Consider the following 18,984-nt stretch of genomic DNA (forward strand, 5'->3'; position numbering starts at 1 on the left):
TGCTGTCACTTCCTGTTCCGGCTCCCGGAGGAAGCTGGGTCTCCGTCACTTTCAGCAGCTCCCCCGGAGTTTGGGACCACCCGGTCCCCAATGGGCCAGTTTCTATCGTCAACCTTCTTTGAGGACTCACTGGGTGCCGTATGGCACGAAAGGCTTTACGAAGGCGAAGGCAAGGGAGTGGGAGAAGCCGCCCTTGTCCTCCAGGACCAAGTAATGTACAGGGAGGAGGGGAACTTGGATTTGCAGCAGGGTGCGAGGGGGCACAGCGTCTCGAGGAAAGGATGGTCCTGGCAGGACCCTGGGGGTCCACCACTGAGGGCTCCGTGGCAGCCCACCAAGGGCACTTCTGCCTTGGGGCTGTTTGATTAGGGTGATTTAAGAAGATGATAATTTGGGGAGGGAACGTATAGACATAAATCCCAGGATGAAAAGACTCTTAGGAGTGACTAAAATCAGATGAGTGGATATAAAACAAGTTATGTCAAAATAAGTTTTAAACAGTTTGGGTTTATGGATGTAGAGTGATTAAAGTATTAGTCACTCTGTCCTGTCTGACTCTTTGCCACCCCATGGACTGTAGCCTGCCAGGCTCCTCTGTCCATGGACTTCTCCAGGCAAGGATACTGGAGTGGTTTGTCATTCCCTTTTCCATGGGATCTTCCCAACCCAGGGATCGAATTCAGGTCTTCCACATTGCAGGCAAGTTCTTAACCCTCTGAGGGACCAGTTCAGTTTAGTCGCTCAGTCGTGTCTGACTCTTGGCAACCCCATGGACTGCAGCATGCCAGGCCTCCCTGTCCATCACCAACTCCTGGAGTTTACTCAAACTCATGTCCATTGAGTCGATGATGCCATCCAACCATCTCATCCTCTGTCGTCCCCTTCTCTTCTTGCCTTCGATCTTTCCCAGCATCAGGGTCTTTTCCAATGAGTCAGTTCTTCGCATCAGGTGGCCAAACTATTGGACTTTCAGCTTCTGCATCAGTACTTCCAATGAACATTCAGGACTGATTTCCTTTAGGATGGACTGGTTGGATCTCCTTGCTGTCCAAGGGACTCTCAAGAGTCTTCTCCAACACCACAGTTCAAAAGCATCAATTCTTTGGCACTCAGCTTTCTTTATAGTCCAACTCTCACATCCATATGTGACTCCTGGGAAAACCAAAGCTTTGACTAGATGGAACTTTGTTGGCAAAGTAATGTCTCTGCTTTTTAATACCAGGGAATGTGTTAAATTTCCTCTAGGAAGCTAGCAAACTCTTAAAATTTAAACAAAAAGAACAGTTCCTTTTCACTCTTTCCACTAGTTTTCCTTTTTAATTATATATAAAGTATGAAGATTTTCTAATCCTCTGGATCCTTAGTTTTAGTACCTGATGGTGAATTCACTACTTTGGGTAGACTGCTGTGATAACCCCATAAAGATTGATATGGTATAGGAGTCCACGGCCACTCCAGCACATTCTATGCCAGGGGATGCTTCAGAGAGGAGGTCCATGCCTGCTTGTCGTTCTCATAAATAATGTACCATGGCATATTTATTCTGTAGTGATACCTCATTATTAATCTCCCCTGATTCTAGGGCTTCGCTGGTAGCTCAGTTGGTAAAGAATCTGCTTGCAATGCAAGAAACCAGGGTTCTATCCCTGGGTCTGCAAGATCCCTTGGAGAAGAGAATGGCAACCCGCTCCAGTACTCTTGCCTGGAAAATCCCACGGACAGAAGAGCCCGGCGGGCTCAGTCCATAGGAGTTGCAGAAGAGTCAGACACGAGTTAGTGGCTAAACCACCACCATTTCTAGTGCAATTAACTAGTCTGGAACTATGTCAACTCAGGGATGTTTGTTTTCATTGCCTATTGAATACAGACCACAGTGCAGACATTTAAGAAATATAAAGATCAAAGAGGAATAGAAAGGTATCTAGCTGTGCACATGACTCACTGTTCACAAGCCCAAGTCGGGGCACAGTCCTATATGGGTGACTCTTCCATGAGGACTGTTTTATAGCTGGAGACCTCACAGATCCCTGAACTGGGGAGAACTGCGGTGTAATAGGACGTCCACTATATCCTGAAATAGAATATAACTGGAAATAGTTTTTTAAAAAATCCTTTCATCCCTTAATGATGGTTATTATTCTATAGAACAATAAAACTATAATATCAAAGCCTAGAAGAAGTACCTGTCTTATTAAAAGTGCTCATTTAATATTTTAAAATTAATCAACTAACTAAGCATTCGATGGAGAACCACGATCTTAGGCTGAGACGTAGATGGGAGCAATAAGGTGAGCTAGAATCAGCTAAATACCACCCAGCCCCCCACACACACACATACATACACACACTTTTGTGCCCAGTAGCTCCTTGGCTTGTGATTTAAATCCATGTCTTGATACTGATACAAATTATTACATAGCATGAAACTTCACATTACCCACCAGTAGCTTAAAATATAGATGTTCCGTCCTGAAAGCCACTGATCTGCTACGGCAGGGCACTTTTACGTACATGCATTCGGTTGCTCATGGTTCAGTAATCCAGTGAATCTTGGTGTTACTGAAGGGAGTTCTTTTAAAAGAGGTAAAACCAGTTATCCATGGATCAACCAGATTTGTGATGGGATGTCTCTCCCATTTCTCATCTGTTTAACACTGAACGAGTTTAACACTCCTGAGCTTTGGGTTTTTTTTCTCCCCCTTGGGTAAGTATCTCATTGAGTGTGACAGATGAAGGCTGTAAAATCATTGCAACTAACTTGTGCACTCTTCTTAACTTTCTTCAAAGAATATTTATTTCATTTTCTCTGCTGGTCTTTACAAATCAAGAGAGCTAGGTAAGGGTTCTTAAAGAAGTAGCCCCATTTTACAGCTGAAGAAACTGAGGTAAAGAAAGTCTGGGTGGCTTCCCAGGGTCACGGAGACAGGGCAGGGATGCCTCCCCGGGCCTCCTGGCTGGCTTGTTTTTCCTCTGCCTCTAGTCTCCCTATACCACTTCCTCCCGGCCGCTCACTAGGCCCTTTAATCTGATTGGGTCTTCTCCTCAACACCCATGGAGTACATAAAGTGATGTCTTATTTTACCTGTATTATCCAATTTTTTTTTTCCTCTCCACTTTCTTCAGGCAAAAGCCAAAGAAGAGAAAGTAAAGAAATGTGGTGAAGATGAGGAAACAGTCCCATCGGAGTACAGATTAAAACCGGCCACAGTACGTCGCTCACCTCATTGCGTGCCGGCAGCTCGCTGCTCCTGCTCGTGTGTCCCGTGGCACCCTGTCTGCCCCCAGGAGGCTTCGGGGCATGTCTGGCCGAGTTCAGATAACAACTCTGGAAACCCTGAAACTTTTATTTTCTGTCCTGAACAGTTGGACCCTTTAAAAGAGGGTTTCCTAAGTAGTGACCGTGTGTGGTCACTAAAATTCCCACAAATTCAAGTGTTTCAGCTATTAACCATACTTGACATAGATCCTTAACCTTAAAGGGGAAGGAATAATTGGGAGTTTATATTTTCTCTAACTGCCAATGGATAAAAGCACATAGATCTTGTAAGTGGTAGAGAAACGTATAATGATTTACCAGTGTCTTCAGTGAAAGTGGGTTTGGTTTGGTGTGAGGAGACTGGACTTATCCCTGTAATTATATTTGTCATTTATCTTTGAAACAATGCACATAAATGTATGATGGGAAATAGTTGTAATGCTTATATATGGAAAGTATAAAGTATTTTAAGAAATATTCTAGAATGTGAATGTCCAAACAACTAAAACAGTTTTATAGGAATGAGATCTACCTCTTCACCCTGGTTGGAGAATCAAAACCTTTTTTCAGCATTTCTTTGATGAAGCTGCATCTTTCTTGCCAAAGAACCTTTTAAAAAATTCTACTTCCCTATCCAAAGATGGAAATTATTTTCTAGTAACTTTTAAAAAAAAGTACTTGCATTGTACTTTACAGCATTTGGTCTTGATTTTTATAACTCAGCTCCTTATTCTGATACTTTATTTAAAAAATTAATTTGAAATACAAACTCACTCGAACATATCAGAAAAAGACAGTCTCTTCTCTCATATCCTGGAATTTCAAAAACAAACTTAATGGGATAGGAGAGCAAAATTTTTTGTTTTATTTTTAATGAATTTTCAATTTCATTCACAGGATAAAGATGGAAAACCACTCTTGCCAGAGGCTGAAGAAAAACCCAAGGTGAGGAAATAAGTTTTTTCTGATACTTAAAAAAAAACCAATACAACTGTAAGATATAAACAGATAATTTTCATAGACCAGATGTCACTGTGTAGACTCATATGCCAGCCTAGTATTAAGCAGAAAGGAACCTTTGACAGCAGCATTTGGCCATTTCACGCATTTTAATGATTATTGACCTCATGAATTATTACCTATTACAAGTTTATAGGTGACATTCATTGAACATAGGAGCTGATATCAAGAGGGCCCTCAAATTAGGTCATTAGCATTTACTTTGATCCTAATCTCATCATCAAATGCTCTGATTCTACACTACCTTTACTTAATTTGGTATTAACCAGCATAGTGACCTGTCATGATGATACTAAGCAACTACATTTATTAGTCACTTACTGTGTGCCTGACACCACACTAAATGGTGTTTGTGTGTTAGCATTTTGAGAACTCACTGAATGAGGAAGGCACTATTATTATCCCCATTTGACAGGTGAGGAAATTAAGGCATAAAAGGATCCTGTAAGTAGCCCAAAGTCAAATAGCTAGCAAATAGCAAGGCCAGGGCTCAAAACTCAGCCTGTCCATCTCTGGGGCCGAGCTTCTGAATTACATGCCATCTGTCTGTAGATTAGGGCATGTGGAGATTTTGACCAATAGCAGTAAATAAATAATACCACTTCACCAGAAGGAACTAGGGATAACAGAACTTTCCTGCCAAACCCACGTTCTCATAGAAAGGGAACATATGATCTGTGTTTCCTCTGACTTATTCGTTACGGAAGTCAATAGGAAGTAGAAAAAGCAATCACATAAAAAAAACCCACACAGCTCTTCACTGGAAATGGGCAGTTTTATTTGAACAAAATTACTTTGAAATTGAAGTATCAGGAAAACTTTTAGCTGAATAAACCTTTAACATTTTTTATGGTACTCGGTGTTCAGTATTCATTACTTGTTGTGTGACATTTATCTTATATTGATAAATGAAATGTATGCCCTGTATAAATTAGCTTTGGGTTTTAGATCCTAAAATGCAGCCTAATATATGTTAACTAGAAAAACTTTTTCTCTAGGAAAGAATTTTTTCTTCTATCAAAATAAAAAAAAAATATTTCTTTTCATACTATATAATATTCCTTATATCACAGCCCCTGAGTGAATCAGAACTCATCGATGAACTCTCAGAAGATTTTGACCAGTCTAAGTGTAAAGAAAAACAATCTAAGCCAACTGAAAAAACAGAGGTATGTTTCTAAAACTTAAAATCTCCAGTTTGGGTTGTTTTTCAGTGTTTCATCTTGAAAATGCCGAGACCGAAACTATTTTAACAGGAAGCAGCTGATGAAAAGGCCTGTTTTGCCATATTTTTTCACATGCTGTGTTCATCTTGCCTGTTTATGGATGTGCTTTGTTTTCCCAAGCTGACCCTGATACTGTTGCAGTTTAAGTCCTGTAATCAAGTATTCCCTTCAGGAGAGCCTTCACACCAATGCTTTTCTTTCCCTTCTTGCTTCTGTAACTGACCTACTTATAGCTTTCATCACTAATCACCTCAAGACGGCCGTGGCCTCTGTCTTTGGTCTCCTTCCAGCCCACCCCATGTGTCCACTGGCAGTATTCTTTCTCAGGCATGCTTGTAGCCACAACATCCCCCTGTTCCAATGCCAAGAGCTTCCCAAAAAAGTTCCTACTTGTTTATTTGGGTTTGGAGAAGGAAATGGCAACCCACTCCAGTGCTCTTGCCTGGACAATCCCATGGACAGAGGAGCCATGGGACATGGGAGTCGGGCACGACTGAGCGACTAAACACCACCACCACCAGCTTCCTTCCCTACCAAGATGTGTCCCCCATCACTAAACTCTGACACTAAGTACTTATGTATCTTCAAGCTTTTCTCATGTGGTTCTTTCTGCTTGGAATAACCTCTCCAAATTCTAGATCAGCTAAAATTGTAGTCAGCCCTAAAAGGCTTTGCTAAAATATGGCCTTTGTCTCCTGCATGTCCCTACCCAAACCTTACCACACTTCCAACTCTTAAGAAGCAGAATACAACACGCCAGGGAAGTCTGTCATGCTTTCTTTTTATATGCCTGTTGGGACATTTGTTGCAAACAAGCTTTTAGCTGCTTTGGTCTTTACTTCTCACATGTGTACATATTTTTACATAGTAAATTTCTTGAAAGAAGAGATCATACACTATTAATGATCTGGTAAGCACCTTGCATATAGAATTTGCTTCCATAAATGTCTGGAATAAAAGCAACCTGTTTGAAATTTTACTCTTGTGACAAAATGATAGTGACTCTCAAACTTCAGTGTGCATCACAATGACTGGGAAGGTTTATCAAAGTACAGATTACTGAGCCCCACCCCCAGAATTCTTGATTTAGTATGTTAAGGTGGGGCATACGAATTTGAATTTCTAACAAGTTCCCTAGCAGTGCTGAGGTTGGTGGTCACAGGACCTCATTTTGAGAACCCCCGGGATAGTCTTACTACCTTGCATTTGTACCTAGCTATTTACAACTGACAGGGTGCTGTTAGATATATGAACATGATATATTTAAATATTGCATAATTGCAATATATACATAGTACAGCTATATAATATTATGTTATATAACTATGTATTATATGATGGCAGATCATCTAAATAATGACAGTTGATAACAATCTTTGAGCTTACTGTGTTCCCACGTACTATGCAAAGCACTTAGCATGTTTTGTCTCATTAAAGGCCTTGAGATGTAGGTACTGTCATTGTTCTCATTTTGCAGATGTGGAAACTGTGTCTCAGAGAGGTTAAGTAACCTACCTAAGTAAGAGGTAAAACCAAGTTTCATAGTGGTAGCTGCAGAGGTTTAACATGCCTTGAGATCTGCTGCTCAAGATCCTTAGGCATTCAAGAAAATCATGCTCACGGCAGGTAGGGTAGCAGACCATATTGTTGGTTCATTGTTGTCCCATTTTAATAACTGGGTATTTCAGAAATCCTTCGTTGTGCCTGCTTCTTTCTGCAGGCATCCCCGGCTGCTGCCCCCGTGCCCGTGGCAGAGGACGTGCCTCGGACCTCCATGTGTTCTGTGCAGTCGGCTCCGCCCACAGCCGCTCCAGCGGTGAGTGACCCTCTGGGCCTTGGGAAATGTCTTGAGAAAGCAGTGTTCTTCCTCCCCTGCCCTTCCTGCTGCATCCTTACCAAAGTATTACCTTGTTCTAACAAGATAAAAATTAAATCTTAGATAGCAGTATTATCCTCCTCCAAGGAGGAGGATATTATCCTCCAGAGAGGATAATACAGCTCCAGAGAGGAGCTGGAAACTCAGGCTAGATTTAAAGGTTTCCACTATTTCAGGTGGTTTTGTTTTTAACCTCTTGATATGCTTTCTAGCTCCTCAGCTACTGTGGATAATCATGCTTCTTCACTTTCCTGTGTCTTTCAAGCTGATTTGGAGCCCCAGCAACAGCCAGAAGTACCTTTTATTGACTGTCCTGATGGAAAAGTCTGCACCTTTATCATCAGTTCAGTCACTCAGTTGTGTCTGACTCTTTGCGACCCCACGGACTGCAGCACGCCAGGCCTCCCTGTCCATCACCAACTCCCGGAGTTTACTCAAACTCATGTCCATCACGTCAGTGATGCCATCCAGCCATTTCATCCCCTTCTCCTCCTGCCTTCGATCTTTCCCAGCATCAGGGTCTTTTCCAATGAGTCAGTTCTTTGCATCAGGTGGCCAAAGTATTGGAGTTTCAGCTTCAACATCAGTCCTTCCAGTGAATATTCAAGACTGATTTCCTTTAGGATGGACTGGTTGGATCTCCTTGCAGTCCAAGATACTCTCAAGAGTCTTCTCCAATACCACACGTCAAAAGCATCCATCATTTAGCATTCAGCTTTCTTTGTAGTCCAACTCTCACATCCATACATGACCACTGGAAAAACCATAGCTTTGACTCTATGGACCTTTGTTGGCAATGTAATCTCTCTGCTTCTTAATATGCTGTTTAGGTTGGTCATAGCTTTTCTTCCAAGGAGCAAGTGTCTTTTAATTTCATGGCTGCAGTCACCATCTGCAGTGATTTTGGAGCCCCCCAAAAATAGTCTGTCACTGTTTTCATTGTTACCCCATCTATTTGCCATGAAGTGATGGGATCAGATGCCATGATCTTAGTTTTGTGACTGTTTTAAGCCAACTTTTTCACTCTCCTCTTTCACTTTCAACAAGAGGCTCTTTAGTTCTTCCCTTTCTGCCATAAGGGGTAGTGTCATCTGTGTATCGGAGAAGGCAATGGCACCCCACTCCAGTACTCTTGCCTGGAAAATCCCATGGGCGAAGGAGCCTGGAAGGCTGCAGTCCATGGGGTCGCTGAAGGTCGGACACGACTGAGCGACTTTACTTTCACTTTTCAATTAAATGCATTGGAGAAGGAAATGGCAACCCACTCCAGTGTTCTTGCCTAGAGAAACCCAGGGATGGGGGAGCCTGGTGGGTTGCCATCTATGGGGTCGCACAGAGTCAGACATGACTGAAGCGACTTAGCAGCAGCAGCAACAGCAGCATCTGTATATCTGAGGTTATTGATGCTTCTCCTGGCAATCTTGATTCCAGCTTGTGCTTCCTCCAGCCCAGCGTTTCTCATGATGTACTCTGCATGTAAGTTAAATAAGCAGGGTGACAATGTACAGCCTTGTTGTACTCCTTTTCCTATTTGGAACCAGTCTGTTGTTCCATGTCCAGTTCTAACTGTTGCTTCTTGACCTGCATACAGATTTCTCAGGAGGCAGGTAAGGTGGTGTAGTATTCCCATCTCTTGAAGAATTTTCCACAGTTTGTTGTGATCCACACAGTCAAAGGTTTTAGCATAGTCAATAAAACAGAATTAGATGTTTCTCTGGAACTCTCTTGCTTTTTCCATAATCCAACAGATGTTGGCAATTTTATCTCTGGTTCCTCTGCCTTTTCTAAATCCAGCTTTAACATCTGGAATTTCTCAGTTCATATACTGTTGAAGCCTGGCTTGGAGAATTTTGAGCATTACTTTACTATCGTGTGGGATGAGTGCCATTGTGTGGTAGTGTGAACATTCTCTGGCATTGCCTTTCTTTGGGATTGGAATGAAAACTGACCTTTTCCGGTCCTGTGGCCACTGCTGAGTTTTCCAACTTTGCTGGCTTATTGAGTGCAGCACTTTCACAGCATCATCTTTTAGGGTTTGAAATAGCTGAACTGGAATTCCATCACCTCTACTAGCTTTGTTCATAGTGATGCTATGGCCCACTTGACTTCACATTCCAGGATGTCTGGCTCTAGGTGGGTGATCACACCATCATGATTATCTGGGTCATGCAGATCTTTTTTGTACAGTTCTGTGTATACATAGAATTCTGTGAATACACAAAGAACGCAGAAGAACCTTTATCATCATGACTCCTTTTTTCTCCCAACTGAATGGCGAAAGATGGACTCACTTCCTTTCCCTTTCTTCTTTTTGTGTCTCTGACTTTTTGACTTTTGTATGAAGTGTGATATTTAACTGGTTGAATCTGCATTCTTCTGTTTTCATTAGCAAGTAGATTCTGACTCAGAGGATACCAGCTGATGGAACCATGTTTCCTTACTATAGACTTAGTGAATCTACAGGCTAAATAACTATCTTCTAGATTCTTTGCAGTATCTTCTCATTAAATGTTCATGAGGACACTGTGAAGTCTGTTCTGATCATGTCTCTCTTATTAATGAGGAAAATGAACTTTGAATGGACCTTGAGCAATTCGCTTCACCCTTCAGAATCTCAGCTAGATTTAAGATAGGGTCCTGCACTCAGTTCCCCTCAAGCCTAGTGTGGATATGGGCCAGGTTTGACACTCACAGCTCAGTTGGATCATTCTCCTGTGGAAAAAGGAAAGTGGGTGAAGAAACTCCTCTCCTGGAGGAACTTGGAAAGGCTTGCATGTGGAGGACAGGATCCTGCTGAGAAGTAGGAACAGCACTGTTTCCTGGGGAGACCAGTGAGCCCAGGTCAGGCCAGCACAGAGATATGGAGCCCTTGGGATACTGGGGTCTGTGCATTTAGTTGTTTGAGAGAAGAGGGCCTTGGGGAAGGTGTGGGACGTGTGTCCTGGGTACCCTGAGTGGGTGCTTCCTGCCAGGGAATCCTGGGTGCCATCGGCAAATCCCGTCACAGTCTCTCTTCTGCCTTGGACAGGATGTGACCTCGTTTTTTGCGTGGGAGATTCTCAGGGTACCCTCCAAAAACTATGACGTTGTGGGAGTCAGGCCACAGGCCAGAGTGGTAAAGAACAGAAGTGGGAGAGAGAATCTTGGCAGAAACTGTGCAGGCAGTAGGGACAGAATCAGCGATTGAAGTAAAAGACAGTAGCCAACATTCCAGTGCAGAACTCTCGTACCTAAACATGGCCACTACCTATCATCCTGAGTGTGACTGCCAGGGCTTAAGAGCAAGTTAGCTCCTTTCCAGCTTTACCTTGACTGTAGAGAGTCAAGCATTGGAGAGCAGGAAAAAAAAGAGAGCCATTCTCTTACCCCTACTCCTGGGCCTCTACTCCACCAACTCTGGTTACCACGGTTGCGGAGTTTCTCACCACTGAGGTCAGTTGGCATTTCTGGGGTTGTGACACCCACGGGAGCCAGAAACAATAGGCGCAGAATGTGATAAAGGTCAGAGAACTCCAGAGAGGCTGGAGGATGAACGAGCAAAAGCAGACAGTAAGCCAGGAGGGCGGGGATGAGTGTCTGCTGTCTGCATTCTTGTGGTAGAAAAAGAAAGTTTTTGAGCACATCCGGAGATTTGAGTTCTAGTTCTGAACTTGACAATGGAGATAGAAGCTTTTGTCCATAGTCCTGTTTCTAGACCCATTAGTTATTAAGACTGCTGCTTCTCCTAGCTCTTCTAATGCTGTTTCACTTATTTCTTGAGCCAGAGGACACAGAATAAGGCAGCGTTGGTTTCCAATGATTCTGCAGCAGAGACTAGAACACAAAAGTGTGAGCGAGTGACTGGGATCAGGTAGCAATGAGATTGCTTGGCTAATACTTGGGGACCCCAGCAACTCTTGGTTACAATCCCAAGCAGGTTGAAGACATCAGGGATGTTTATTGTCCCTGGGGGGGAGGGGGGAATCTATGGAGTTTCCAACCATTCAGTTCAGTCCAGTTGCTCAGTCGTGTCCAATTCTTTGTGACCCTATGGACTGCAGCACTCCAGGCCTCCCTGTCCATCACCAACTCCCAGAGTTCACTCAAACTCATGTCCATTGAGTCAGTGGTGCCATCCAACCATCTCATCCTCTGTCGTCCCCTTCTCCTTCTGCCTTCAATCCTTCCCAGCATCAGGGTCTTTTCCAGTGAGTCAGTTCTTTGCATCAGGTAGCCGAAGTATTGGAGTTTCAGCTTCAGCATCAGTCCTTTTCCAATGAATATTCTAACCACTAGATGGTGATAAATCCCTTCCCACTTGCTGCTGCTACTTCTGCTGCTAAGTCGCTTCAGTCGTGTCCGACTCTGTGCGACCCTATAGACAGCAGCCCACCAGGCTCCCCCATCCCTGGGATTCTCCAGGCAAGAATACTGGAGTGGGTTGCCATTTCCTTCTCCAATGTGTGAAAGTGAAAAATGAAAGTGAAGTAGCTCAGTCATGTCCAACTCTTAGTGACACCATGGACTGCAGCTTACCAAGCTCCTCTGTCCATGGGATTTTCTAGGCAAGAGTACTGGAGTGGGGTGCCATTGCCTTCTCCGTCCCTTCCCACTTAACTGCCCTTTATTCCCTGGTGATCTTTTGTGGTGCAGCTTAGCAGCAGAACAAGTTTTCTTAGGAGGGTAGCTAAGCTATAGAAAACAGAAAGACGCTTTTACTCCAATATGTACTCCATGTGAGGTCATATATCTTTTACGATAAGAATAATCTTTGAGACTGTTTAATTCAGGAGCCTTTACTTTGGATCAAGACCAACTGTGGCAAATTCATCAATTCTGCAACCCACACAGTAGGAACAATAGTTTAGTCAATGGTACTTATCCTTGATATGCATGATGTATTCAATTTTATATTCTTCATTAAAAATAAGCCTGACCAGCACCTGCTAAATTAATTGATTTAAGTGCTGCTCACGTATGGATCGTGACCTGTGGTTTGAAAAAAGCCAGCTCAAGGCAATGGCACCCCACTCCAGTACTCTTGCCTGGAAAATCCCGTGGACGGAGGAGCCTGGAAGGCTGCAGTCCATGGGGTCTGTGAGGGTCGGACACAACTGAGCAGCTTCACTTTCACTTTTCACTTTCACGAATTGGAGAAGGAAATGGCAACCCACTCCAGTGTTCTTGCCTGGAGAATCCCAGGGACGGGGGAGCCTGGTGGGCTGCCGTCTATGGGGTCACACAGAGTCGGACATGACTGAAGCAACTTAGCAGCAGCAGCAATCCTTTTAGCCCAAACATAATTTATTCTTTATTTTCCCTTTATGCCATTTACATTCTGTGTTCATCCAGTTTTGTTTTTTTTTTAATAACACTGTGTCCAGTGTTATTACTGTATCATAAGGAGCATGTTTCATTTTCATCAGCTGGATCACAGGCAGACTGCTCTCACTGTGTCCCTCAGGTTAGTAGGTCACACAGACCGTCATCTGAACTGGCATGAGTCCACTCTGACCAGTAGAAGCCACACAGAGAACACAGGCTTCTGTGCCTACAGGCTCAGCTGGAGTCATTGCCTCCAGGGCAGGCCTGGCTGTTTCAGTGGGAAAAAGGTCCTCTCGAGGGCTTTTCTGGGCCTCTTTCCTGTGCCATCTCTAGGACAGTCGCCTGAAGATCACGTCTTTTTCTTCTTTCCTGGCTTTCGGCTTCTCCGTGGACCTCCCCATTCAGTGAACTGCCTTATTCCTGAACCAGAGTGCTGCTTAGATCTTATAAGCTTCTCAGTGCCAGCTCACAAATTGCACACTCTTAATGTTTAATGTAAGAAACTTGCCCTCATTTTTAACACGTCAGTTTTTTTAAACCTAGATTCTAATTCTGTAGATTTTCCAAATTATTAAAAGATAACCTGTGCTTCTTATCTAGGCCTGAAAGAAAGATATGCTCATCTGAGTTGTTTGTTGTAGTCTCTTTTAAAAGGCGTGGTTAACCATCTATTTAGTATACCCGCTGCTGTGCTTTCAGAAGGGCATGGTGCCAGACGATGCTGTTGAAGCCTTGGCTGGAAGCCTGGGCAAAAAGGAAGCAGATCCAGAAGACGGAAAGCCTGTGGAGGATAAAGTCAAGGTAATGGCAGCTCAGAAACTTCTAGAAAGGAGCTATCATTGGCCAGCCCAACTCCCCAAATAAGTCAGTTTTAAAAAAAAAAAATTCCTGCAACACATGGCCAGCTGGATTCCTCTGTTACGGTGCATGTCCTGTTTAATAAGTGAAACCAGAGTGAGCACCAGTGTTTAGGTGCAGCAGTGGATGGCTGGCGTGCAGAGATCGGAGTTCTGAGTCTCACCTTGTCCACCTGGTTTCCATTGCCAAGGACCAAGGCGGGAAGTGGTACTGCCTGCCGCTCCTCACAGCTGCCCCTTAACCCGGCAGGCTGAAAACAGTGGTCTCTGAGCCTGCTAACCCAGGAGGACACAGCGTCAAGATACAGTTGCTGTGGGAACCTCACAATGGATTCACTGACCTCGGATTTAGCCACTCAGGTATCCACTTTATCAGAGAACGAGGTACTAACAATGAAAACGGTTTAATTTTTATTCAGGAGAAAGCCAAAGAAGAGGATCGTGAGAAACTTGGTGAAAAAGAAGAAACGATTCCTCCTGATTACAGATTAGAAGAAGCCAAGGTAAACAGGCCGAGATCTTTTTTTCTAACTTATTTTCATTCATACTGAATTTCATATACGTGAAGAAGGGACATGGAACAGACCCGGGATATAGAAGTCGTGTTTCTTAGTATTTCAGACATCAAGTAGTATTACTTAACTCACATCCTGTTAGCACACCCGCTGTAAAGCCAAAATATTTGTCAGTGGCTTGTCACTCCTTCCTTAGGGGAAAGAAGTCTAAGATTTTCTTGTCTGATACGTGGTTTGTTACAATACCAGAAATAAACAAAACTCAGGAAATCTTTATATGGATAGATAGGAAAACCAAAGGAAAGTGAAGTCGCTCAGTCGTGTCCAACTCTTTGTGACCCCATGGACTGTAGCCTACCAGGCTCCTCCATCCATGGGATTTTCCAGGCAAGAATACTGGAGTGGGCTGCCATTTCCTTCTCCAGGGGACCTTCCCAACCCAGGGATCGAAGCCAGGTCTCCTGCATTGCAGGCAGACGCTTGACCGTCTGAGAACCAATTACTTCCTGAAGAAGGATTTACAAAACTTAGATAAAGTTGAAAAATAGCCCATTTGACATTGTATTATAGTGAGTGATATGGCCTTCCTTGGTGGCTCAGATGGTAAAGAATCTGCCTGCAATGCAGGAGACCCACGTTCAATTCCTGGGTCGGGAAAACCCCCTGGAGAAGGAAATGGCATCCCACTCCAGTATTCCTGCCTGGAGAATTCCCATGGACAGAGGAGCCTGGCAGGCTACAGTCTATAGAGTTGCAAAGAGTCAGACATGACTGAGCAACTCAATATAGCCAGTGATAAATTGACCCATTTCCTTTATTTTGAGTATACAGATTGTACAGAATAAGTGATATGGGATAGACCACTACTTAAGAGAATATTCTACCAGACTTCATGAATAATGCAGGAAAATCAAATTGATACTCTTTGTATTCATTGATTTGCACTAGTCCATTTATGTGGCAAAGATAGGAACTATACTGAGCACTCTCCCTGATCAAAAGTTTATTATGCTGGGTCCCTTTAGTCTGCTTCCTTTCTGCATTTCACAATTCAGTTGAAACCATGGCATTTCTATTTGTTTGGGCTTGTATGTTTATAAATTTCTTAGACCACGTGGCCCGTAAGTAGCTGTCACATTCGATAAAGCTGGTCAAGTGCCTGTAATTCTCTTTAGAGTAGGAGGTTGAAGGTTGGTTACTTTCTCTCTCCCTTTGCTGGATTTTCATCGTAGCTTCTAAGAATGTGGCCAATTAGCTTTCCTGACCACTTTATTCTGTGGTTGTCTCATCCTCAACTATGGATCTCACCCATTATGAATTACCTATGGCTTCATAACATGTCCAGGTGCTGCTTGATCTCGGGGTTAAATCTTGCGTTGTTCTTCAACTGCTCCCATCAGGCCTCCTCAGGAGAGTCAGCTCCTCCAGGTAGACTGCAGGTTTCCCCTTCCAAACTTGGGGTGATCTCAGTGTGAGTGTGGAGCAAGTGTGCCCCCCGTCTACACTCCTGTGTGCCCCTTGGGAGATTTGCTGCCTTGGCAGCTAAGGGGTGGCAGACAGCGCACCCTGGACTCTGTTCCCCTCCTAACTGGACAGTGATCAGAAGGTCCATGAGGACACAGAGGACGTGGAAATGGGGGAAAGCACTTTGAAGAAAGGGAAGCTGGTGATACTCTTGACCTCTGCATCTCCTCGAATGTTAACAAAGCAAATGAAAACCACCTTGATCAGTGTATCAGGGGAACTGTGCAGTTGACCCTGGAGTGACACGGGTTTGAATTGCCTGGGTGCACTTCTGTTGGGACTTTTTTCACTAGTAAACACTACAGCATCTCACCTTCTGTGGTTGACTGAATCCACAGATACGGAATTGAGGATACTGAGGGCCAGGTGTAAATTACACATGGATTTTTTTCAGCTGCTTGGGATGTCCGTGCCCTAACCTCTGCAGTTATCCAAGGGTTAACTGTGTGTACAAACAGAGAATCTTGTGCTTACACATTTTTGCATGTGTAGATAAATGGGGTTTTACCATTTATTTATAAATGGCCTTTTACTAAAGAGCCCCAAATGCTTTATTGATTTTGTCCCATTACTCAGATGTGGCACTTAGGGTCATTTGAAGGTTGGCATCATCTGAACTGTAAGTTTTGAGCATCACACCCCTAGGGTGAATTTTCCCAGTGTTTTGTATCGGTGCTTGGCACAGAGTCGGTGCATAGTGGTTGGATGCACTGCCTCTAAAGTTACCCGGCTTTTCCCAGGCAACTCGTGCAAAGCCCCCTCCCAGGCCAGTGCGGGTCTCATCCCCGTGCCCCTCAGTGCCCTGTGCACGCTGTGCCACACACCACAGCAGCCGCTGTCCGTGGGCTTCTGGAGTTGGCATCCCCATTAGCAGCCCCCATGCCTAGGGGATGTCTGTCAGCTGCTTCTTGACATGAGCTCATGAGAGCTTATTTCCTGGTGAGAGAATATTTCCTGGAATGAGGAATCGACTTCATAATGTACATCATCAGCTATAACCTGTCAACCTCTGATGCTGTTTACAGAGTGCACACTTAGAATACATGTGAAATGACTCAATGCCATGTTTTTCTCCGCCTGCACAGGATAAAGACGGAAAACCACTGCTGCCAAAAGAGGTCAAGGAACCGCTCCCAGTAAGCAAGCCAGTTTTTCTCTGAGTGTATCTTTCTCCTTTAGTCCTGATGGTTAATTTAGGAAGGGCAGAGCTTTCTGTGTAACGAGCTGATCAGCATATACGCAGTGACAGTACTTTGGAGAGGAGACTGACGAGGTAGTGTTTGCTGACACGTCTCCTGGTTCTTTGCAGCCCTTGAGTGAAGACGTCCTCTTCGATGCTCTGTCCAAGGACTTCACTGTCCGCTCAGACACATCATCGCCTGTAAGTCTCCTGAGAGTCCTGGTTTTAGTGCCTCACTTTTTAGGGTAGCAGAAATAAGTGGAAACCTGTGACTTAGAATCCGACATGACAGATGAGGAAACAGTCATGAAATTAGCGGCCCTCAACCCATTGTGGCCATTAAAGATGTATTCCATCAGGAAATATGGTCCAGCACAGTGGATGTTTTCAACAGTGTAACTAATAGAACCAGTGGCCATGCACTCTGTCAAGGATATGCATGGAAAGAGAATTTAAAATTGAGCTGTCCAATATATTTGAAAAATAAATGCATAAAAATATGGAAAAAACTGAAAAGCATTTTATTTTCAGGGAAGATTAATCCAACTAAGTGCCCGGATTTATTATACAGTAATGTTAAAAAGTAAAGTTCTGATTCAGAAAGTGAAGCCAAAAGCCAATGGGAAAATAACCCATCAATGACAGATTTAGTATATCTTTAAAGTGAGAAACGTCATTATTTCAGAAAGATTCTAAAATAATATACTATTTAACAATAAGGAAAAAATGATACAACTAAAACCTCATCCTGTATGCCAAATATTAAAGCAATAGTAGCACTTATACTGGAGAAGGCAATGGCAGCCCACTCCAGTCCTCTTGCCTGGAAAATCCCACGGACGGAAGAGCCTGGTGGGCTGCAGTCCATGGGGTCGCTAAGAGTCGGACACGACTGAGCGACTTCACTTTCACTTTTCACTTTCATGCATTGGAGAAGGAAATGGCAACCCACTCCAGTGTTCTTGCCTGGAGAATCCCAGGGACGGGGGAGCCTGGTGGGCTGCCGTCTATGGGGTCGCACAGAGTCGGACACAACTGAAGCGACTTAGCAGCAGCAGCAGCAGCACTTATACAGAATTAAAAATAGGATAAGTATCTAATTTAGGCAAGCAAGGCTATTGGAGACAGGCATACCCATTCACTGCTTTTAGCAGCATGATTTTCTAGCAGCTTTTAAAGAGAAGGTTTTTGGTACAATATAGCTAGCACCATACAGAGAGAGAGCCACTTCTAAAATTTACTCAGAGCAACTCATTACAAAGAGCAAAGCTAAAACACTTCCATCAACCTAAATGTGCAACAAGAAATGTATAAGCCATAAAACTCTTAAATAATTAGCTTATTGAATATTTAGGATAATAAGCAGGAAGAGAAAATAGGAAACTGTATAAAATAATGCTTGGAGTAGAAAGTAGAATAAAATGGCTCTTAAGCTGCTGTGTTGCTGTACTTCCATTCGGATCAAGAGAACAACCATCATAAAGCTGTCCCGAGGGTTTTATTTAAGTAGTGGCATTGTGGGCATAATTTGCTACAACATATTACGGGTTAAATCTTTTTTTGTGATTGTTTTCTTACAAAAGCAATTTGAAGATGCTAAACTTTCAGCTGTCGTCTCTGAAGTGGTTTCCCAAACCCCAGCTCCAACCACCCAGGCAGCCGGTCCACCCCCCAGCACTACGGTAAGCAGCATGGCTTATAAGTACTTGGGTTTTGAGCAGCAACTAGAGGGTCAACAAAATTGTTACCAGAGTCACCTTCTGTTTCAGAAGAGGTAAGACTGGTGAGAGAGGGAGATGACAGAGACTATCTAAAATGATTAAATAAAACAATTCCTGTGAAAGTATTTTACACACACTGAAGGAGCTTAATATATTGTTGCTTTATTAGAATTGAAGTGCAATAATGCACATTGTGTATATATTCAGATTTTTTTAATTGTTTAGCTTTCTTGACAATGTTTCCTTCCTTTATATTTTTCCTGATACAATGCTGTAAGTACTACTCATTATTTAACCTCAAGTTTACTTTAAGGAATTGCTCAGTATTTGAGCTTCTCTCTGCCCACCAAATCACAGACTCGTGGTAGAAAAGCATTGTTTTCCTCCCAGTCATACCAGTAAAAACTTGTCATTTTCATGCTAGTAATGGAAAAACCTCAGTGTCAATATCATTTTAATTATTTATAAGTTCTGAGGCAAGACTGTGGAACCAAAGCTTTTCCTG

The 18,984-nt window shown here is 43.3% G+C and overlaps 1 protein-coding gene across 17 annotated transcripts in view; it reads left to right on the plus strand.

Annotated features, from left to right (window-relative positions):
- The window catches only part of CAST (calpastatin), a 133,286-nt gene that overhangs the window by 100,178 nt on the left and 14,124 nt on the right, over nucleotides 1-18,984 (plus strand). For all 17 annotated transcript variants that reach the window (XM_055565285.1, XM_055565265.1, XM_055565270.1 and 14 more), the window contains 9 exons: nucleotides 3,124-3,207; nucleotides 4,154-4,201; nucleotides 5,350-5,445; nucleotides 7,223-7,318; nucleotides 13,382-13,483; nucleotides 13,959-14,042; nucleotides 16,664-16,714; nucleotides 16,888-16,959; nucleotides 18,342-18,440. In XM_055565285.1, coding sequence (XP_055421260.1) covers nucleotides 3,124-3,207; nucleotides 4,154-4,201; nucleotides 5,350-5,445; nucleotides 7,223-7,318; nucleotides 13,382-13,483; nucleotides 13,959-14,042; nucleotides 16,664-16,714; nucleotides 16,888-16,959; nucleotides 18,342-18,440 — 732 coding nt within the window. The remainder of the gene's footprint in view (nucleotides 1-3,123; nucleotides 3,208-4,153; nucleotides 4,202-5,349; nucleotides 5,446-7,222; nucleotides 7,319-13,381; nucleotides 13,484-13,958; nucleotides 14,043-16,663; nucleotides 16,715-16,887; nucleotides 16,960-18,341; nucleotides 18,441-18,984) is intronic.

This window comes from Bubalus kerabau, chromosome 1 (assembly GCF_029407905.1).
Source record: "Bubalus kerabau isolate K-KA32 ecotype Philippines breed swamp buffalo chromosome 1, PCC_UOA_SB_1v2, whole genome shotgun sequence".
Lineage (NCBI taxonomy): Eukaryota > Metazoa > Chordata > Mammalia > Artiodactyla > Bovidae > Bubalus > Bubalus kerabau.